Source organism: Sebastes fasciatus, chromosome 17, assembly GCF_043250625.1.
Source record: "Sebastes fasciatus isolate fSebFas1 chromosome 17, fSebFas1.pri, whole genome shotgun sequence".
Lineage (NCBI taxonomy): Eukaryota > Metazoa > Chordata > Actinopteri > Perciformes > Sebastidae > Sebastes > Sebastes fasciatus.
This window is the reverse complement of record NC_133811.1, coordinates 25,455,444-25,479,827: the sequence shown is the minus strand read 5'-3', so window position 1 is coordinate 25,479,827 and position 24,384 is coordinate 25,455,444. Positions and strand designations below refer to the sequence as shown.

Here is a 24,384-nt window from a genome sequence, read left to right as displayed (position 1 = left end):
ATCAACAGAAAGTTTCAGAATCAAATAATAGTTAAAGCTATTTTTTAAAGTAAATGCCAAACAGTGTCCGCTTCTCAAATACCAGTTTGCTGCTTTTGATTTATTGTAATTTGAATGTACTAGTGCAGTGCCCGTTCAAACCATGCATGATCAGAACGGGCTGAATGCCTGGCCTGTGGTGTTGCTGCTTGCAGCTTTCTCGAGACGCACTTATACAAACAAACTTCACAATCATGACTGCGCTTCCTTGGGTCCAGAGCAATATACCTGCCATGACATAGTTGCATCACACACCCAAGTCGTGGCCACTCACTGTCAGAAACAATGATGTAATTTCAAAACAGATGTATTAGTCGCTTGCTTTGACTTAACTCCTGCAGTTATAAAGTAGAACATGGATTTAATTAGCGGAGGTATTTTGCTGGCGGTAATGTTATTGTTATTTTTAAAATAGGCGAATTTGTACCGCATGCAAAAAACTGCATTATCTTTGCACAAAACTGCATGGGTTTTAGCATAAAGTGGGAATGCCTGTAAAGGGGAGACTCGTGGGTACCCAGAGAACCCATTTTCATTCACATATCTTGAGGTCAGAGGTCAAGGGACCCCTTTGAAAATCGCCATGCCAGTTTTTTTCCGTGGCAAAAATTTGGCCTAACTTCGGAGCGTTATTTAGCCTCCTTCTCGACATGCTAGCATGACAAAGTTGGTACCGATGGATTCCTTAGGTCTTTTAGTTTCATGTGATACTTGTACTGTAATGTCAAACTGAGCCTGCTACAGCCTCTGAAAGACAGTAAATTCGTAAAAGACATATAGTGCCGGTGCCCTCAAGGAGTGGAACAGGTTAATATTGAACGTGTCGCGTGTCCAAATTGCACCGAATTCGACAAAGCACTCCCATGGGTCCCCAGCAATGCACCTGACAAGTGTGAAGTAGATTGGATGAGCGGTTCTCGAGATATGCGAAGAACATACACAAACAGACAGACAGACAGAGACTCCTTGCTTTATTGTTCGATGTTGGGTTTGGGACCGTTGGTTGAACAAAACAAGCTATTTAAAGATGTTGCTTGAGATTCTGGGACATGTTAATGGACATTTTTCACTATTTTCTGACATTAGTATAGACTAAGCAGTTAAATAAGTATGTGAGTGATTTAGTATTGCATTTCCATAAAGGTGGGAGACAAATTTTTAAAAAGAATGGTACAAACTGTCTGTGTGGTACGCTGCTTGTCTTTGACTTTGACATGAAAAGTTGGTAGAGTATTGAACCGACAGATGAATTGATAATGAAAATAATCTGTACTTGCAGCCCTACATTCAATATGTAATGTTTTACGTTACATGAAGGCCTCTAGGCATCTGTATGAAAACTTCCCACCATTGATAGCTCCATACAGATCCGGCCATGAGGCCAGGCTTCCTGACCTCTGACCCTTACGGAGGACGACAAAGAGGCAGCAAAAAGCCACAAAACACATCCTGTTTTAATCCCTGCTCTGACTTTGTTTTCACACTCCTGCTGATACTGTCACTGAGTTCAGCTGCTCGGCTGCTGCTTGTCCGACTCCCTCCCACCCTTTATCCCTGTCACACTGGAGAAGTCGGTGACAAACTGAGCAGAGCTGCAATGACGCATGGAGGGGGGGGGGGGACGACGACTGGAGCAGGAAGTCGAAGAAGGGACAATTCGTGCACTTCTACAAGGAAGATGTGGAGAGTGAGGGAGAGATTTATAGAGAAAGGAGAGCTGGAGGACAATGAGAGAGTGGAAAAAATGGTGCAGCAGGCTGTTTTTATAATGACATAGGAGGAAAAAGAAAGCGTAGGATTTGAAAAGACAAAAAAAGAGGGGAGATAAAGACAGTAACAGCTAGACCCAGAGCTGGAGAAATAATGAGACGGCAGTTCAGGTGATGAGGTAGGAAGGTGAGAGACTTCAGGCTCCAGGCCAGCTCTCCACACCAGTCAGCCAACAATGGGCAGATGGAGAGTGACGCTCTCCTCAGAACCGTCCAAACGCTCGCCGAACCGCATAAATCACTGCTTAACACTGGGCTCCTCTCCAGCTACCCCCACTGTACTTCAACACACAGCGTAAAGCACGGGCTGCACTATAGAATACTAATGGAGGAATGACAGGATGTAAATTAGAGCCCCTTGTGTGTTTAGATAAGAGAGTAAGAAAAAGAAGATGCAGGATCATGTTCAAACAGAATGGTTCTGCTTCTACCTGAAAAAAAGGATTAGGATTTGGTAAAAAGAGGATTGCAGTGCTCCTCCTCACTTGAGAAGATTACTTGTTCACCAAGTAAGTGGCTGACTTTCTGAATTTGGACAGTTTACCAGCCTTATATGGCTGTAAGAGACACAGAGGAAAACGATTAGGACGACTCAAATCCCTTTCTAGAATTCAAAATATTCCTGGGGGGCAAAAAAGGAGTATATAACAGTATATAAGAGTATATAAGAGTATATAAGAGTATATAAGACTGGCCAGACAAGTCAAATATACTCAAAAATGCACATTGACAAGTGGTGCTGATTATACTATCCACCATAACACGGTCAGAAAAACATCATACAAATAAAACCAGATATGTAGAATAAGAGTTTTGAGCTACTGTAAGACTTGGCAACAATTTGGAAATTCGTAAATGATTTAACTCAACGTCATTTTAATTTTAATTTAAGTTTTTCTATTCTTTTACTTGTATGGTTTTCTGTCATTTTTATAGATGGTTTTATTTTCTGGATATTTATTTCCTATGTTTTGATAACCATCATTGAGCCTTAATGGTGTATATGCTGAGCAATAGAAGGTGAAACAACTTGTGATGACACAACAGTGATGAGGGTGACTACTTTACTCCATGTCAACATTTTGGTCACTGAATTAAATAAGTAGAAAGCGGCCAAAACTACCGTCTGGTGACTCGGTCTACTGAGGAAGATAATTATTAAAAAGACTGATAAAGACTCTCCTTTCCTCTCTTCAGCTCTCATACTGTACGTCTGTCCAAATATTATCATTTTAGGGTTGCAGGACTATTTTCCAGCTCGTATGTTTCACTTTGTGGGAGTGATCACTTGAAAATCTAAAATAAATAAAGTTTATTGTACTGTATCGTACATCAGATACCTCTGATGTCTAATGTGCGACGTGTAAACCAGGTGCCACTGTGATAAGCTGCACAGAGAAGACTACAGAGCAGAGGACCAGATCCCTCATATGACTCTAGTTTATACTGCAGAGTTGACTCTAACTAGTTATTACCATAAGCACAGCATGGGTGTGGCTGTTGTGTGTTTTCTTGCATCCAAACTGTACCGTGATGACAGGAGTTGTGTTAAAGCAAGACTACAGTATAAACTTTTGAATTCATGAGAAATAAAACACAGCCTCGCCCAATTCAACACACTCACTGGCTTTAATGTTACAGTCTTACTTGGTTTGGTATGGCCAGCAGCTTAAACTTGATAAATGTTAGCCAAACTTAACAGATATACTGCTGACTAGCTGGCATTGCTGAGTCAGCTCTTTATGACTCACTTCTCTACTTGTGCTACTGTTAAACTACACTATATAAATATTAGTATTTAGCATTTCGGAAGTGGCCACAGTGTCTGTTGTTCTGCAAAAGCTGCACTTCAGGTGGTGGCCAAAAGAGAACAGAAATGAATCCCAAAACACAAGTGAACAACATGAGAAGAGAGAAAACACCAAATGACTGACTAGCAGCTGTTTCAAAGTGTCCAATAAGGCTTCATAATTACAGCTAAAATGAACATCCTTGTGTTATAGCCAAATATTATTACAGTTATTGTCTAGATCAGAGGTTTTCATGGCTCATGGAAGCAGTTAAGATACTTTAAAAAAACACTTAACACCAAATTGCCACAATTTGCATAAAAAATCACACTCCTTTTATGAGTCATAACTCAATCAAATGTGAACACTAAGACATGACGTACATATTTAGATTCAGTGTGACTTATACTTTTAGAAGATATCGCCAATAAACGTCCATAAATCCGCTCAGAAATAGGAAAAACAACGCTCCTTACAACTCCAGAACTGGCCTGAGAATCATTGTGATTTTAAGTTTTCTTCAGTATCAAAGTAATCCAGTGATAGTTGTCTGTACATCCATGAGTACATTACAAACAGGAACTACTAATAGCTAATTAGTAATTAGTAATAATCGGCATACTTGTAATGGTGACTAAATACAGCCTGAAAAAACAGGGCTCAAGTTGTAGAAGCATTTAGCATACTGAATCCTTGGTAACATTATACTTCCTGTTTACATTCCCCACAAAGCATTAGAGGAACTGTATTTCCAAAAGTTAGAGAATCATTACCAACAAAAAGAAGATGAAGAATAATAATATGAGTTACAAAATCCATGAATATTAACTTTTTCAATGTTTGTTGGCACAGTAGTTTAGGAAAACCCCCTGGTCGTTATAAGTGAAATTCAATGGCGAAATTTCACAATTGCTTCCAATATACTAAGAATGACTTATTACTTATGAAAGATTAAATCATAACATGGGAAAACCTTAATCAAAATATGCAGACTTAACATTAATACATGTTTTCAGTGGTGTCCCTGCAACAACAACAATCCACACAGCTTTTGCAGAACTACGTGTTCAGCATCAAGTCATCTTATCACACATGATCAGCCCTTCATGTAACAGGCTCCATTTAACACAGAAACACAAATTCAGCATGATGTTCACCCGTCACTCCCTCCCTCCCTCCCTGCCTCCCTCAGAGCTCCTCGTCCCTCCCCAGCCTTCTCAGGTTTCTGTGCCACTGTGACAGACTCTGGGTTTATAAATAGCGATAAGCACCATACTGAGAATGTCGGCCATAAAAGGGGCTGGCTTCTGTCGAGGCACCTTGGGACGGCACAGTGACCACAAACTGCAGCATGTGGTACACCAGATTTACTGCACGGGCAGTGCAGGAAAAACTTCATTTTGTTTGTGTGTGGGCCGCATTGGCTGATAAAATCCAAACCCATCTGGCATAAAAACTGTTGCTACCAATAACAGAATAAAACAGAGGAGGACGTCCAAATGAGAGTTGGTAACCTGCCAAGCTTGACTGAAGACTGAAATTTACCAGTGATGGTCAGGAAAAAAAAATCTGTTAACCCTTAGATACACATTACTTCTAGTCCTCGTGCACTACATTTCCCAGAATCCCCCTTTTGAAAGGCTCCTGACTAGGGATGTTAATTAACCGTTTAACCGTTAACCGACATTAAGCATTTTAACCGATTAACGCTATCAGTTAAAATGGTTAAAAGAAATATTTATAATTAATTAAAAAGCTGAGCGGCTCGTCACTTTAATGAGAAAAGCTGGTCCACCTTAACAGCCCATTTTAAGAAGCGGAGCCAGAGTTGCAGGATACAGGAAGTTGGCTCTGGTCTCTGGCTCGCTTGAGCGGAGCGGAGGAGTTGTAGTTTCGGAGCATTTATAAATCACAAATAATCTGTATACACACTGCTACACCTACGTTCACAGCTATAACGCCACCAACAACCTCACACTCACCGCCAACACACACAGGATCTGCTGGAAACTCGCTAAAGTTACGCAGAGAATGTGTGCGGCGGCGAGCACGAAGCCTGCGGCAATGATAGAGCTGCTAACGTAGCACAAATACACACATTGTTTGTTGGCCACTTGCTAAAGTTAATCCGGGCAGACACACAGCTGACAACCTGCTAAACTAAACTAAATGTGTGGTGGAGACTTTTACTGGGAAAGTGGCGGCATGTCCGCGACACTACACGCAGCATCGTAGCTGCTAAGTTAACGCTCCCGGACGGGTGAACTTGGGACTTCCGTCAACCAATATTTGTTGTGCTCCTACAGCTGGCACACCGCTGCATGCGAGGCACAAATCTTGTCGGTTAACGGTTAATAATCGGTTAACGAGGGTCGGTTATCGGTTAAGAAATTTTTTCAAAATGAGCATCCCTAAGAGGGACTGACAGAAAACAGTGATGTGGAACAAACAGCTATGAAAACAAAAAAATAGAAAATAAAATGTTCCCAGAAATATGAGGAATGTTACATTTTTAAGTATTTTCCAATAGATCTTCTCTTTAATTTAGCACCAAGCTAAGAGGAGAGAAGAGAACTTACATTACAAGCAGAGCAAACGCAGTGAGTTCGTCAGAGGGGTATCCCTCACAATGAGCATGATGGAAATACAGATGGTGTCAGACAGGTAAGTGGGGCAGTAGGCCAACCAGTCACATATTCTCTAATTTTCTCTCTGCATTCAGTCTGGCTCTACCGTTACAACATGGACATTCTTAAAAGAAACTTTGGGGGAATTTCACTATATTTTTATGCATTTGTACACAGTTTCAAAGTATTTTGGGTGATCAAGATAAGCCTAATTGAGCTCAGTTTTTAGTGGCAACAGCTCATCTCATCCGAAAAGTAAATAAAATGCACCTGTAAGGGGCATAATTCATGGACTGTACTGCGATCTCAATATCCCTGGTTTGATTTCAGCTGGTGACCTTTTTGGCCCCTTATTCCTGTCATCATCTCTCTACGGTCTACTTTCGAAAAAAGGCAGAATCTCCCAAAAATACTCATAACATTAAAAGGTGCTAAATTTCAAATTCAGATCCTATCTATGATTGAGGGATTGCGTCCACATAGCTGTCAACATGGCGACGGCTGAGCTGGCGGCTAGCAACTAACAGTGCTAACAGCAGGAACAGTGCAAATAACCAGAGGGTGGGCATTACGCTTCTGTGACGATGCCGTGGGTCGGGACGGCATTATCAGCGGTAACTGGCGTATGAGCGCAGTGCAGATCGGCGACGAGCGGCCGGACCGGCTACATAAACAAAGCACGGAGAAGCTTGAATTACAACACACACACACACAGAGGGAGAGTGACTTCATTCTCTGCTCAGGTAGACGTTACTCCTCTATATCTTTGGATTGCAAATAGTATAGCTTGCTGCTATATTATTGCTCTGAATTTGGAATAAAGCACCTTTAACAATGGCTCTGTTCTATTCAAGTGTCCCAGTAAACGCCAAGTCATGGTTTCCACATCCACGACCTTGAAACCAAAAGCAGCTGAATTGATTTTATGTGGCATGTCAAAATGTCTTCTATGAGAAAAGCTTATTACAAATTTTTGACTTGTGCTGTTAACATCAACATCCAAGATGTAATTACCATTTGGAAACTGGGATCTTTCAGAAAGCTCGATCATTTTTGTCCACCCATATTTATCAATGAGCGTAGGCTAAATTACATAATATTATAACCTTCATGAACTGTTGCATTAGACTGCAATAGTTTTAACTAGTTGTACCTAATAAACTGGCAACTGAGTGCATTATTGTAAATATTGTATTACTGCAACAATGCTGCTCACCTCAACATCAAAATGGGATTTAGAAAGTGAATTACATCACACTGTTTACATTCGCCTACAGCTGCTGGGGATGCATTTCTGGAAGAATTTGTTCCATGCTGTAATACAATAGTGGGTTTTATATTAAAAAAAGCTACTATGAGTTTGTTCTGATTGCAGGTACAGTAAATATTAAAAATATTAAAAAGCGAAGCGCCTCTTTCATCAGTCTTTTTTTAAAGGTGGGGGGGCTGAGCCCCTTGCTGTGTGAAGCAGGTCAGACTCTATTATACATCTCTATTGTTTGGAGTTATGTGCATGAGAGAGCCAGTATGTGAACGCATATATATGTGTATGTGTGTCTTTGTGATGAGTGGGACATGTTGGATCTGGGTCAGGCCAACCTCAGGAATCCCTGGCATCCACATTCCCCCTTGCACGTGTTTATACAGCAAATGTGTCTTTTGTGTGTGTCTGCATGCATGGTCTGCATGTGGCAAGGACTCAAAGGATTAAAATCATCCAAAAAAAGGGAAGAGATTAAACACTGTACGTGTAGTCAAAACAACGGGGACAATATCTGATTGATTTCCACAAAATGCACAAACACAGATTACATGACTCCGTGAATTTGTAATATTCCAACCAAAAACAGACATTTTGAGACATAAATTCTCATTCCTGCAGGACGTATTTGACTGCTTACATGCTGTGCACTGTGGCCTTGATGGACGCCTCCGCCACCTCTTCCTCTGTGGATAGAAAAAAAAAAAACGGAAACGCTCTTGGGCTACATGCATCCACGCCCCAGGGAAAAGCAGAGGAAGAACATTCCTGGGACATTGGTGGTGCTGAAAGCAACAACAGCCAAAACACACGCCGTCCAGTTTGGATGTCTGGAGAGCTATTAACCAGTGAGCGTGTGTGAAACGTTCACATAATAAAATGTAATATTCAAGTTTAACACCAATTTGCAGCAGGAAAAATGGTATCTGGTGTGCATTGTACCGAACTGAAAACCCCCAGCTCCCCTCTCATGACAAGAACACTGAGTACACCGAAAGGTCACTGAGTCCAAATTCAAGCATACATGATATCAAAAAGCCCACAAACAAAATGTCAACCACACAAACTGCCTCTGAGGGCTACAGGAAAACTTCAGGCCTCACGAAACAAATGCTGCACGAACCTTTGAACCCCTCAGATTCTCCCGTTACGCCGTGCGAGGTCACGACAACCACCAGCTGTGTTTGCAATGAGTTCCAGGTCGCAGCAACAAGCATTTACAACATGCACAGCTACTAATCACCGTCACAGAAGAAGACATGTGGCTTCTCTGTGCTCGTGATAGAAGAGAAACCTTCACTTTTAAAGCTAGGTTTCAATCACAGACCATTGTGTGTCAGCTCTACGGACAAGGCTGCGTTTTCCCTTTGTTTGGAGTCTGGCTAGAAGTGATCATAGCTGACCGTTCGTTAAGTCACGCCACCGCTACGCCTGCCAAGTTTTCCCTTCTGTTCTTAGTCATTTTAAAAACTATCGGTCTTCAGAGATAGACGATATATAGCTTCTCATTTCTACCCAAGAACCGAGGATTCAGTTGAATGAAATGACGACTGCTAGCTCGTAGGGATTTGCATTCAAAGCAAAAATATATTCGAAAATCACTGGGTATTATTTGATTATTATTTGGGGAAGTGAGAAAACATGTTCTTTTTGTAATTTGGGTGAACTGTCTCTTTAATACTAACCCATATGACCTGTTTTCTGCCTTCAAACAACCAAAAATCGGATCCTGACACAGCATGCTGGTTTATAATAGCAAACATCAGGGACCATTTTCTCATTATCTCAACAACTCCCCTGTCTCTGAACACAGGACAAGCTATGAAAAGTTAATACAAGTACTACATAGAGTGTATGGGTCTGAAAAATGAGAACTAAAATAGATTCAGTCAGAGTGGCGAATGGCAGGCGACAGGATGTTACACCGCCGCAAACCGGAGGGATCTCCAGATGCTTTTAACCACAAAGAAGTGGGTTACCCAGTCACAAAGACGTACAACAGAGCCAAGCATGAATCATATATGGATCATCCATTATTAACGTTTTCCCTGCTTCTCTATTCTCAGGCTCGGGGTTGATACTTAAAAAATAGGGTCAAAGGAGATGCAGCGAGAAGGGAAGATTTCTGAACCATTTTTAAATGGCGGGGTGCTGAGAAAAGCTTTTCTTCGAGACGCGGAGAAAATAGCTCAGGCGTGGTTTGTTTTGACTGAGGCTGTAGTCAAGGAGTTTCACTTCCTCAGGCATGACATCATCGTTAGGTCATCATTTCAACGACATAGCAACGATAAGATAAGCAAGACTCGTGATGTAAATATAGCAACGAGTTACCACAAGGTCTTTATGTTGAAGGCACACAGAAGGAAGCTAAATCAATAAAGCAGCCACAGACCTACTCAGTCATTCACACACTGTCTACAAGGTTGTAGGGTAAAAAACAGAAGTATGGGTATTGCTTTGAGAGTGACAAAAAGGAAAAGTACAAAAAAGAGAGAGAGAAATTTAGCACTATAATAAACTGTAATACTTTTTTGGGATCTCCCAAATTGTGTCAATAGCACAGAGTATCAAAAACCGTCAAGTACCGAAAGCTAGCATTCAATGTCTGGTCATTTGTAATCTTGTTTATTCTTTGATCAAGATAGTTCCTGATTTAAATCAGAATTTGCACTCATCAATATTTTTATATTAACAATGGAAAAAGCCTGTAGTTCCTATCGGTGTTTTAGCATCTTTCAGTTTTTTGTTTTGAATTTTCTGGCCTGCAGCTTTACTGTTTTGGTTGAGTCTCACGGCTCTTATCAACCCTGTTTCCAGCCACGAACAGATGTTTTCAGCAGAAAAGCTCTCATAAAACCACTGTAAGGTCTCTAACCCAGCACCAAACGTCAAACAGACATAGTTAGCGACTAGCTTTGTGAACATAGTGGAGCATTTAGCAGCTAAGGGGACAGTTATTTCCCTCAGGAGTTGGTGGAGACCAAAAACAGAGCTAAAAGACAGAATATTGAACTTAAATTCATCAGATGCAATGCGACTACAAATGAATGCTGCTCCATGTCTGCTAGATAAGTAATATAATGCAACAGTTGGCTAAAATGTTCACTGAAACAACTTTATAATATGTCAATGTTGTGTTTACAGCTTGTTGCACTGCCCTCAGGTGGCCAAAAAATGCCAAAGTTCTTGTACAGATGCTTATGTTGAGACAACATTTAACATTTTAACAACTTTTGTTTACATGGAAAAAGGACTTTGTGTATAACATAGTATTGAAACGTAGGCCTATTGTAAAAATGTGATTATTGCCGAAACGTTTCAGTATCGCAGCCCTGTACAACACCGCTGAAAAAAACAAGTAACAAAAGGGATTTTCCTAAGTAACAGTAGAGATAATGTCAAAAGACAGAAACAAAAAGCAAACAGATCTGCAGTAACAATGAGTCGCACTGCGGCTGATCTCTGTCCTGTTTATTTCTCTCATTACCGCAGACCACAAGCCTCCTTCAGACACTCATCACTTCCTGCTTCAGAGAGCCTGGAAGAAAGTCTGCAAGCAATTATTTGTTCATGTGTTTTTACAGAGCAACAATACTCCTGATTACATCTAGCCTTTTCTCTTCCTTTATTTAACCAACTATTTTTCAAGAGAGACCTCGCCAAGAAGACAGAGTGTACTCTTGTCAGCAGGTCCCGTAACAGTTTCAGCTAACATGTGACTCTAACTACAAACTTGGGAGTCAATATTAAGTAAAAAAAGTCTTGATCGGTTTTTTTTCTGATGGAAACATCAGAATCAAGTGTATCTAGACCACAGCTGCCTCACCACACTCACCCACTTGTTTTGGACTCATAAAGTAGGGCATAACTGTATCAGGCTGACTAATGTTGACCTGGCAGCGTGGTGAGGTGTGATGATCTCAGCTGAGGTCTGGTTTCAGTGCTGCGTCACAGTGGGTCAACACATTTCCATTAGAGCTGACTTTCTTTCTTTTTCTCTTGTAGTTTCACTCAGTAAAGTTTCTCAGGAAGGGATTTTGGTAAATACTTTAGGACTACTATTAATAGCAAGTTGAAAAGCTATTATGAGGAACTGGGGGGAAGTAGATCTCCTGACACATGATGAAGGGCTGGGAATCGTTGCGTAAATCTTCTTAAAGCATCATTAGGCAGACTGTTTTTGACATCATTGCGCAAAAAATCCATAATAACCTTTCAGCATATTGTAATTCAAGTGTTCTGAGAGAAAACTAGACTTCTCCACCTCCTCATGGCTCTGTTTTCAGGCTTTAAAACAGAGCCATGTGACGGGAGACTTTGGCCAATCACAGGTCATTTCAGAGAGAGAGAGTGTTCCTATTGGCTGTTCTCAACGGAGGCAGCTGTCAATCACTCGCAAATTCTGATCATGTGGTCAAACTAGGCAGCGCTGATCAAATATGAATTAATATTCTGTTACTCTAATGCTTATTTCTCACGTAAAAATGTTTTCATAAACATCTTGTAGTGTACCGTTTAGCTGTAAAAGGAGAAAGTTTGCTCCGGCTGGTGGGCGGTGCTTGGTATTTCCTCAACTGATCTCAACATGGTGGCGGGGTCACAAACTGTCTCATTTACTGTAACAGAATATTGATTCATATTTGATCAGTGCTGCCTAGTTTGATCGGAGTTCATGAGTGATTGACAGCTGCTCAGAAACGGCAAGGCTCCAGCTCGGCTCTGATTGGTTGTTTTCCTCCGGTCTGTGAAATCTTGCAGATGCCGTTAGGAACACCGGAGGATTATTTGTATCATAAACTACTGTCAGGATATAGTGTATGTTTTATAAAAAATAACTTTTTTTAAATCATATTTGCTCCAATTCTACCTCCTGCTGCTTTAACGGAAAACGGACATGTATCTTGAGGCTAGAGCCGGGAGATATATCAAATTAATTTGATTAATTCAAATTTTTGCCCGATATGTCAAATGTTTTTTCATTTTTTTTTTACGAAAATGGAAATATAATTGGACTCTGTATGAATGATATACTGTTGTAAACATATTTCTCAAGCATGCATTTCTTTTGAATGTTATTATTCAGTGTTAGAATTTAAACAAAATATATATAAGCTGTATATTGTGATACATATGATTACAGCTATTAGTCTCGGGGAACATATTTAAATATTTAGTGCACTTTCTGCATCCAGTATTGACAGCTTGACCCTTCTAATTTATGAAGCAAGCATAAAACATTAGACTTGCAGTGAATTAATCCATTCCTTCATTTCCTAAATGCCATGAAGATGAGGATTCAATACCTCCTTTCAGTAAAATCAACAGGAAGAGGGTGCTGCCTGCAGCATCAGCTTCATAAACATCAGATGTTCAATCATTTTGGAGATTAAAATCAACATGCCGGAGGGACAGTAATGATGCCTAACCGAGGTCAGGCGTGATTTACTGCAGCTCTGACCTTCAGACACATCAAATCTGGCAACCAAGATGATGTGTGATAGATGCAAGACTAGAGGGAAACCTGACCAGCTGCAGCCAAAATGTAACGCCATTTTGCTGCAGCTCAATCTTCATCTTCCCTCCTGGAGAAGAGCTTTTCAATGATCATTTCAGGGCATAAAGAGGCACAGAGAGCTGCTGCCTGGGTCACCGCAACTTGTGTGTGTGTGTGTAATGGAAGAAGCAGAGTGGCGTCATTGAAGAAGACTGCAGAGGTAATCAATTGACTGGTGCAAAAGGAGACGCTGCATTTTGATCTGGTTAAATGCTGCTCATCTGCCGTTCTGAAATAGCCATCTGGAGAGCAGGAAAGCACATGGAAGACAAATAGAAAGAAAGAAAAACATCTGACCCACCACATAACGACGCGTCCTCCTTACACAACCAAAAGGTTTTTCTCTTTGCAACGTGTTTGGGAACAATGCACCATTGTCAGATCTGTTTTAAGTCCACATGGCCGATCATATAAATATGTTTGATTGTTATTATTATGAGTTTTGTTGTCCTGTCTTCCAGATCAAATCAGGTTGTAGTCATACAGCCTGATAGCAACATGCATCAGCCATCATCTGCGCTCTAATATTAGAGCCTGTGGGTCCTGTGACTGAGATGATGTGCGCTGAGTGACGTGTGTGCGTGTTTAAGTGGGCATGAACGTCAAATGTAGCTACATCAGAGCTGTTATCTCCAAACACACACACACATAAGAACACGTGCACTTCAAAGCAGGAAGAAGGGGGGGTACATCTGTTAGCGATTCCCCTGAGGTTGGACTAACACATCAACAAAAACATCCAGTACATACTGCAAGGCAGCTTGGGTAATGGGCGACAAGTGCAGGACAGGAACCAAACGGATACAGCTGAATTTGTTTAAACCAAAATCATGCTATTATAGGGAGTTGTTTCCTAAAATAATACTCAACATGTTCATGTATCAGCTCCTTCAAAGAAAGAAATTTGAGCTTATGCGGTGACGTCTCTGTTACAGCTAGTACAGCATCCTATATTTAACACTTCTGATGAATTCAGCAGCATTAATATTGATTAATATAACATTAATTAACAGCCCGACGCCCAAGGAAGTCAAATCTGAGTGAGATGCAGAATTTAAAAAAGGACGGAGTGAGGGGAGAGCCTCTGGGTTCGCTGGAAAGGCCCCTGAGGACACAAGCAATACGGTAGTACTCTGTGTAATACATCAAAGTGAATCTTCATCTTGAATATTTAAGATACATTCAAGTACAGAGCTACCCTGACACGGCAGATGGTTCGTTACGCAGAACCATCTGAGAAGCCGTCATTGGAAACTGTTTGGAAAAGGGAAGACACTTTCAGAAAAATAATTTGCAGATTGGATGAACCATCTGTCAATCAAACTGTCAGTCAGGAGAAGAGCGAAAACATCGCATTCAGTGTTGTTCTTTGCTCTTCTTTCAATGAAGAAATACTCTCTAGTTCTGATAGAACCGGTGCTATTGCAGCAGCTACGCTAACCTCTTCACAGACAGTCGCCTCTCCGTGTCATCACCTCACACACACCTAAGCCACGCCTGTAGCTCCTCACAGGACGCTGATTGGTCCGTGCTCTGGCTTGCCGGACACAAACGCATCACTTGAAGCCTGACAACATGGATTTTCGTATGTGATGTCATGTGATCCTGCGTTTCTTGCGTGGTCTCGTGACATCTAGCGAGAATCCAGCTGCCATGCAAGGTAAGTGCAGAGCATCACTGGGTTAAAAGGCCAAATTCTTGAGACCGTTCCCAGTAACTAGGACTGGATATCAAACCTCAGTGCTTGTTTGGTACCAAACAAAATGTGGCTGCAGCACCAAACAGTGCAAATAGAAATTATTTTCAGTATTGATTAATCTGCAAATTATAGTTTGGTCTGTAAAACGTCAGAATACAGAAATATTTTCATCACACTTTCCCAAAATCCAAAGTGAGGTCTTGAAATTACTATCCAACCACCTAAAGATATTCAGAGAAGCTAGAAATACAGAATATTTGGCACTTTCGCTTGAAATAAATGACTAAATATTGAATGATTAATTATTCTTTTATCAAATAGTTCCAGATTTAAATCAAAATCTTGCCAATTTTAGGCAAAATTTTACATCTTTATTAAATGAAATACATATATACATCTCAAAGGAACGCATCGGGAAAAAAAGTACCTTTGTGGTTTTGGTGCTGAAACATTTTAACAATATCCAGCCCTACCAGTAACCATTAATCACACAATTTTTCAAAAGACAAGCAATCAACGGATGTGCAAAAAAAAGGAAAATAAACAATCACGAGAGGATAACCCGTATTACTTTAAATTGAATAAAATTAGCAAGCAAACATACAGTATGTTGCAATTAAATATTACCAAGATTTTATTGTTTTATGATGTTGATTATTCACGTGCCGCTTCTTATCGTCTTCTTTATCTAGATACGTGACTTTCTCTAACATTTGTACAATTTACCAAATTATATACTGCATGTAAAACTGATCTAAAACATTTCCTTACCGATCGAAAGATGTGGGATAAAGTCACTGCTTTGCAAATCCCAAGTGAAGTCCAGGTCGTACTTTCGGTGTGTTTTGAGTCCTAAACAAGTCATTATTCGTCTGTCAGCTGGTCTGCTGTCTTAGGGCTTGGTGTTTAAGTCAAAAGTCAAGTTGAAAGTCGTTTTTTGATTTTATCTAATCAAGTCTAAAATCATCAGACTGGTGACTCAAGTCCACACCTCTGCTTATCAATAGAGCACGACAATGATTTAAGTCTGACTCAGTCAGAGGCTTTTATTTGACAATACTCAACATCCTCTGGTGCACAATCAGGAAGTGATGCGTTTTGCTTTTCCTGAAGCGGCAACAGAGGATGAAATAGCTTCAGCACTAACAGCTGCTGAGAGCACTAAAGTGATATTTAGGAAGTGCACGGCAAAAATATTATGATTGAAAATTGGGTAATTTTGGATTAGCTGTGAAACATTTGGAGTATTTGTAGATATTGTTGAATCATAACGAGATCATCACTCTGATTTTTTTCCATTACTGCCTCGACATTAGCTCTAAAATAGTCCCAGGTGTGTAGGTGATGCTACAATGAGTCTAATCTAGAAAATGTGACATGACAGTTCCTTTTATGACTAAACTCTGCCTCACACCATTCCCTAACAGGATTATGCTGCAAACAGGATTATATCAACAACCCATTCATGAATTCTGCTTTTTTTTTCTAATACCGGATACGAAGAGGAAACATGACTAATCTGTGCATAGGCGCTCAGGAAGCTACATGCTTCTCCTTCTTCAGACTCAGCAGCAGATTGGAGCATTTCCTCTCCTTTCTTGTGCGAGAGGTCGGAGTCATGGCTGTGATTTATAGCATCTGGTCACAGGGGCCGCTGACGTGGAGTGTAGAGGGGAGAGGTCTCCTCCTCCTCCTCACTTCTTCTTCTTAAAGAATTCACTCAAACCACAATAAACCCTGCTGAAACCTCGACTCCCCATCCCGTTTCTCACAGTCATTCTAGCCGATCCCATCACAGCCAACCCTCCCACCCCCATGTACAAGCATTCAAGCCCTCAGGACGCAAACAAGACACAGTTGGCAGCAGAGCTGTGAGAACTTGAGCCCTGTCGGACGGTAGGAGCTGAAGAGCCTTATCTTTTATTTTTGTTTTTCCCTCCGATGCTAACAGAAACAGTATTAAAAACTTTAAAATCTAATTTTTTGACATTAGGATTAAACAATTTTAGCGGTTTTGTTTCTTAAGAGATAACTTCTGTTATGATTTGATGCTATATATAAACTAATTGAACTGAATTAAATGTAATTGTTGTAACTATTTATATGATTTTATTTTGTTTAGATTTTAAGTTCTGGGTGTTAATTATTTTTTTATCATGCTTTTATTGGAAAGCACTTTGTAACCTTGTTTTGAAAGGTGCTATATAAATAAAATTATTATTATTATTATTATTATTATTAAGGTAACTACCACGAAGGTTTACCTGTTTTGGGTGAAACTTATAATACCCTACGACTAAACAAAGAAACTGTCAAACTTGCAGTAGATCTATTCAAGTTGAATATGCTCCGTTTTAAATAACTGACCCAAGTCTTTGTAATGAAAGGGAATAACAGTTTACTGACTGCCTTTACTTTAAATGTACAAATAATATTTACCCTTTCAGTTGAAACAAAAACCCAAATTATACTCTTTTAAAATAACAAAATTAACTCTGTAATTAACTGAATTGGCATATTAGTTTCATTAACCTTTATTTAACCAGGTTAGACCCATTGAGATAAAAATCTCTTTTTCAAGAGCGACCTGGCCAAGAATGGCAAACAGTAAAAACAATAGATCAACAGTGCCATACCGTAAAAGTGCAGGGAAGCCATATAATCCTATTTCAAACAAAACAAGTATGATTATCGATAGAGTCCATTTCTATAGATTTCACCATGCCTTTATATTCATTTAGAGTGACTAGGTCCTGGAGTTTAAGTTTATTTTGCAGGCTATTCCATGCAAATGGTGCAGAAAACATAAAGGCCTTCTTTCCCAACTCAGTCCGAGCTCTGGGAACAGTCACAAGCATAGTGTCATGAGACCGTAACCCATAATTGCCATGTTTTCTGGTTAGAAAGACAGATAAATAACAGGGGAGTCTACCCAGAATAGCCTTATAGATAAAAACATACGAATGGCTAAACCCACGTATTGACAGAGCAGGCCAGTTTACTTTGGAGTACAATGATGAGTGAGGGCTCTTCAGTTTGTAACAAACCTTAAAGCGCCGTGATATACAGTATCCAACATATGGAGACAATGAACCGATGCATTCATGTAAAGCAGATCCCCATAGTCAAGAACAGGCAAGAACGTCCCTTCAACCAGTTTTCGTCTGACATCAAGAGAAAAAAAAGACTTGTTTCTAAAATAAAAACTTCAATTTCAACTTTTTCATCAGACTCTGTATATGAGGTTTAAAAGAGAGGTGGTCATCAATTAAAAATCCTGTTGGTAGTGACTAGTTACCAGTTATTAGTAGCTTTCTTTGGAAAAATCTCTATTTCTCACCCTTTTACCACTATGTCCCCAATACTGTACTTAACTAGACACTCTAACCCCATCATGGGCCCTCACACTCACACGCAAACATTTTTTTTAAAAAGTTGCAAGCCTTGGAGTTGCTCCGAACGGTTATGGTGCAAAAACACAGAAGGTCCAACTCACAGTTCGGTGTCGGTCCTGGAGAACCAGCACATGGTCCGAAAGATGGAACCAGACGGCAGCGGAAGTGACATCATCGTCAGAACACAACAACCAACCGTCAGCAATGGCGTCATATACCACCTTCTAGCATCTGAACGGCCCAACAGGTGTCTTCATCAGACACCACACAGCTGTCTGACCTTGAATCCACCAAGGTCAAGCTCACACTCGACTTACTCACTTAATATCCACTAGTCACACAAGCTAACTGCTAGCCGATGCCACCAATACACTTAATAAGCATCCTGAGGAGTTAGCATTTTTCTCCCGCCCTCTTCCTGACCAACAACCAATCACCACAGGTGACACTGATTGACACCTAAAGTAACCAATCACAGAAAAGAGCTGAAACTAAAGGCACAATCTGTGTTTTTTTATTTCCTTTACTCCACTGTTTGCCCTCAATATTGTTCAGAACTGTTTATTTTTACTAGTTATTCATATTTACATTCTACCTTGTTTATGCCTAATTTATCCTAATCTCTCAGTTAACCATTTTATTCCTTTTTTACTGAATTACTTTCACTTTAAAGCAGCAGTAGGCAGTATAATTTTGGCATCATTGGGCAAAAATTCCATAATAACCTTTCAGCATATTGTAATTCAAGTGTTCTGAGAGAAAACTAGACTTCTGCTCCTCCTCATGGCTCTGCTTTCAAGCTTTAAAAAATCTATCCCGTGACGGGAGACTTTGACCAATCAGAGGTCATTTCATTGAGAGAGCGTTCCTATTGGCTGTGCTTCAGTCATGTGACCAGAACTTGGCGTTCCTTCACCAGATTTAACAATGGCGCAAACATCGCAAACTTTCTTATTTTACATTTTTAAACCGTGCACTACAAGATGATTCTGAAAACATTTGAGGCGAGAAATAGGCATTACAGTAACAGAATATTGATTCATGTTTGAGCAGCGCTGCCTAGTTTGACCGTTTGGTCGGAGTTCGCAAGTGATTGACAGCCGGCTCTCATCGACGGCAGCTGGACAGCAGACCTCAGATCAGCTCTTACTGCTTGTTTTCCTCCCGTATGTGACATCTTGCAGATGCCGTTAGGAGCACCGGAGGACACCGGACACAGAGGCACATGGTTTTTGTCAGGTTACCTGTTTCATGTACTACTGTCACGATATAGTGACCCTTTTATAAAAATAACTTTTTTGTAATCATATTTGCTCCAATCTCACCTACTTCAGCTTTAATTGCCTTACTGAATTATTGTCATCCAACTTTATTGGGAACTAACTTGTTTTAACTCCTTACTTTTACACTGGGGCTACACAATCTACAACTATTCAACTATTCTGATGTTTAATCGACTGTTCGCTAACCCCCCCCTTTAGTTCTTCTCTTGTGGTTTTTGGACTGCTGGTCAGACAAAACAAGTAATTATAATACAATAATGTAAAATAATAGTTCATTGCAGCTCTACATGTAGTAATTCAACTCGATTTACTGCCTGGAAACCCCAGGCTGAGGTTACTTCTTTTCTGAGTTAAGGATGACTGATGATAGCAGCAAATTAAAAGCGGGTGGAAGGAGGGTTTCTAGGCCAAAATCTACATTTTCCAGCCCCGGCTGCGATGTTGAATGTGTGCCAAGAACATAACGTCAGCCAGCATGACTGGGAAGCTCTCGGGGCCAAAGGGAGTCCACGTCTCATGATTACTTCCACAGAGGAGCGTTTAGCTCCACACTGAGACTCTTGACTGCGAGGCTATAAAAGCTGGTACAGCCACACTGCAGATAACAACTCACACAACTGTACAATTTAAACTCCTTTACAAACAAGAGCAGAGGTTCTCCGTCTGCACCGCACAAAAAAAGCCAGTGCCACTCCTATTGTGGGCCGTAAACAAAGAGTCTTTGAACATGTCGTGTCTTGGAGAGTCTTGGTTTCACTCCAGCGCTTGCAGTCAGTAAGAAAGGCAGCCGCTAGCTGTGTTTCCTTTTAGACAAAACTGCTCTGTAACATCGAAACACCAGCAGACAGTGAAACAGACTGATTAAGTGGCGTAATGTAGCTGGTTGACTGGTTTCAGGGGGTGTGAGGGATGACAGCAGATATATGAGGTCTGGAGGGGTGAGTGTGTATGCATCTGTGTATGTGTGAAAGGGATTTGGATGGTCTACATGTATTAGGGCTCAACCAAAGGTCTGCCAACCTCCGACCTGAATAAATCACTTTGATATGAGATTATAATCCCCTCTGACAGATCTGCAAGCTGTACAAAAACAAACATACCCTAGTTGGCTTGTCTTTCTGTCTTTCTTAAGAACAAGGAGACTCACAGCGCTCAGAAAGGAGTCAGAGAGAAAGAATGTTTCTGTTTATCCAACGCCATGCCTTTTTCGGCGTCTAGCATTCCTGATAACGTCACATGTTGATCAACCCATGCTGCGTGCTGCAGCTCCGACTGGAAGGCCGGCAACCAAAACATGCTTTGTTTTTCCACCTTATATTCCCTTATCGATGGGTGGATGTGCTCAAGAACAATACAATGCTTCTTGAGTATTTCAATAAAAGCAACTTTTACAGCAGAAATTACACCTCTGAAGAAGAATTTACACAAATGTATCATGATTAAGCACCAAAAGACAGATTCAAAGCTGACAACCTTGCCTCAAAAACGTACACAGGATGACATTTCCCTCCTCTTAACTACTAAACAAGCAGCATCCAGTTAAATCCTTACTCACAGTTGACAGACTATACATGTAAAAGCACAAGGCATCACAATTCATCCACTTTAAGATCCAAATATCACTGCAGCAATTGGTGGATTTTTTTTCCAACATGAATTCATAAAGACAGAGAAATAAAGGAGAAGGAAAAACCTTAGAATAGGCCTACCATGTCGGTGCCTTCGCTTAGTATAAATGTTTTTACGAATTCTGACTTTTTGATTGCAAACTCCAAAGAGTTTCCTTTCTGAAGACACCAGGATCAGGACTGTAACCGAAAGGAGTCAAGAACAGAACCTTTTTATTTGTGGGCTTATGCTTATGTTAAAGGGGACATATCATGCTCATTTTCAGGTTCATACTTGTATTTTGGGTTTCTACTAGAACATGTTTGCATGCTTTAATGTTCAAAAAACACACTATTTTACACACACTGTCTGTTTGAATATACCTGTATTCACGCTCTATCAGAAACGCTCGGTTTTAGCACATTTCAACCGAATGGCAACAGAATTGCGTTGCTAGGCAACAGCTTGGGCCCATGTTTACATCCTGTCAGCTGATCAGAATCAGAATCAGAATGGTGTTTATTCTGATGACATTCACATACATTGCAACAGGAAATAAACTGGGACACATTTAGTATGTTTACATTTAAAACTGTGAAATGGTCTAAATATTGTAGATTTGTGACATCACAAATGGACAGAAATCCTGACGGCTTGTTTGAAACGCACAGTTTCTGAATACGGGCTGTGTGTATTTCTCTGTGGATTGAGTGTATTGATACTTTCGCAGTATTTATATATCAGTTAAACCTGCTTTATAATCTAAAACATAAAAATCTCACTTTTTCAATATGGGACTTTTAAGGGGTTGCTATTTAGAGCTAGAATGATAAATTGGCCAGATTATTGCACATATATCATTCTGTATTGAGGTATACGTCAGCCAATAGGTAGAAATTGCACAGCAGAAATGCCAAACAGCGTCATCATTACATAGTTTGACCACCAGGGATTTTGGCAACTATAAAATGTCTCACTCTGTACGTTTCTTGGGCGCCCCATGTACCAAGGCTGAGTCCTTACTGCAGTGGCCCGTGGTTCGAAGCTGATCTATACGGCCCGTTGCTGCATGTCATCCCCTCTCTTTCCCCATTTCATAGCTATCACTGTCACTATCAAATGTAGGCAAAGAGACCAAATTAATAATAAAAGATTGTTTATGTTATGTGTTGAATGACAACGACCAATATATCGAATTCCCAAATATTGATATCAGTATTGGCCTCAAAATTCCAGCATCCGTCGGACTATAGCTGCTGTTCTTCTTCTTCTTGCAGCAAATGTAAACATAGACACCCACACATCAGCAGCGAGCCATGACAGCTCTGCCTTTGCGGTGATAAAAAGCTGCAGCAGACGTTTCTCCTTCCATCCAACGCTCTCCACATCAAGTGGAAACAGTGTAGGGGGAGGGGGAGGGCTGCCAGTGAACAGAGTCACCTTCCACCAGCACACAGGTCAAGGGGAGATGTGGTTTTATAATTGTATCATTGCTTACAAGGCACCACCAATCCACATAAACCAGATTGAAAATACATGTAAGACCAGAAATAAAGAACTCGAACCACTTCAGACCTTCATTGTTTACCAAAAATCATACATCACTGGCAAAAGCATTTACTCTATGATCAGTCATACACTGTCAATAACACTCTTAACACAAAAATACCTGCTGCTGCTGTAATAGATAATAATTTACAGTCTATAATGCACGTTTTTAGATTATGATTTACAATCTATAATGTACATTTTTAGATTATGATTTACAATCTTTAATGCACATGTTTTGTAATATGTACATATCATCTGTCACTTTACATATAAATCCTACACACTGTGCATACTGTACATCCAGTCCATCTATATCCATCCTGTATTTATTTCTTTGCACTATTTGTATTGTTTACAACTTCCAGAACACTTAACTTGTATATACAGTATACATTTTATTTTTATTATTGTATGCTTATTGTATTGTTGGTCATTATTGTTCCTAGCTGTTATTTCTATTCTGTTTAAGTACACGGAGAGAGCTGCGTAAAAACTGGAGTCAAATTCCTTGTGTGTGTACATGTACTTGGCAAATAAATCTGATAATACTGGAGAAATCAGAGTGAATACCAGCCTAATCACATCAGCCATATGTCCTTCTTTTCCAGGCTTTTGAAAGAATATTTCAGGGTTTTTGTTGGTCCAGTTTATGTAATATTTACATTATTAAATCATTATAGCATGTATACAACATAAGAATAAATGACTCACTAATATCAGCTTATCATTATAAAGGTTTCACTGGAATTAAGAAAATCTCCTCTGGGCTACTGGATCAGCTACAAAGAGGCTGATGTGCAGTGTGTGAGAAACCCTCAGCTGGAGATGCAGATGTTGAAGCTCTGCATGCATCAACCAGTATATCTGTGCTGCTGAAGTGCTCTTGAGCAAAGACACTGAAGGAGATAAAGGAAGAGTTTTCCTGCATGTAATCTGTTTAGTATCTCACTAATATTGTGCAGTAAGAGTGATTGTTTTGGTTTTTTTTTGCAGAATCTCTCCAGCTGCACCAGCTTTGCCTGCCTGACTGTTTATATGGGTAATTTTTCCACCCTGTGCTGTGCACCACTGACGTGTTTGGTAATGGAGAGCACAGCTCCAGTGCAGCATTTCCACGATCTCTTCTTGCAGACAGCCCACTGTGTGTATGTGTGTGAGTGTGGGGGAATTACAGGATGGACAAACATCCCATCTTTTAACATGTTAAAGGAGGAAGGGAGGAATGTGATGTGTTGCATTGCTGCAGCTGTTGAATCACTGCACAGGAAAATACCCTCACACTTTCATTATGATTAGTAGGATGAAAAGATTAAGAATAAAAAAAACATGTATTATCAGAACCACCACCACCACCCTCTTTAATTCTATAGCAATGTTATGCATGACCTATTTTTTTATATATATATATATATATATATATGTATATTGTCATTAATATACTCACATTTGTCTGTTAGTGTCAGCTTCTCCTCGAAATGATGTCCCAGCTCTTTATAATCCATTGTTTCCATTCAGGCTGATCTGATCCCAGTTGCTGTCATTCCTCAGAGTCGCACCAGTACAGGAGATGAAACTCCCAACACACGCCCTTTGTAAATCCAACCGGAATAGAAGAGAAAAAGTGACCAAAAAATATAATGTATAATAAAGAAACAGGATCCGACTGAAAACAGCTGGGGGGGTTTGAAATGTTAAATTATAATAAACTGTCTTCAGTGTCTTGTTATAGAATAAAGAGAGTCAGTCCAATCCAGCGGCTCTTTAGAGGAAAATCTACAGTGTGGGAATAAAAAAGCTTCAGTGAGTCC

At 40.2% G+C, this 24,384-nt stretch overlaps 1 protein-coding gene across 6 annotated transcripts in view; it reads right to left on the bottom strand.

Moving 5' to 3' along the window:
- Nucleotides 1-24,384, bottom strand: part of LOC141754456 (uncharacterized) — a 53,348-nt gene extending 28,964 nt beyond the window's left edge. For 3 of the 6 annotated variants that reach the window (XM_074613524.1, XM_074613526.1, XM_074613521.1), the window contains exon 1: nt 24,021-24,383. In XM_074613524.1, coding sequence (XP_074469625.1) covers nt 24,021-24,087 — 67 coding nt within the window. In that variant the 5' untranslated portion in view covers nt 24,088-24,383. Of the gene's footprint in view, nt 1-24,020 lie in introns of all 6 variants that reach the window. The other 3 variants (XM_074613520.1, XM_074613522.1, XM_074613525.1) reach the window with 2 other exon arrangements.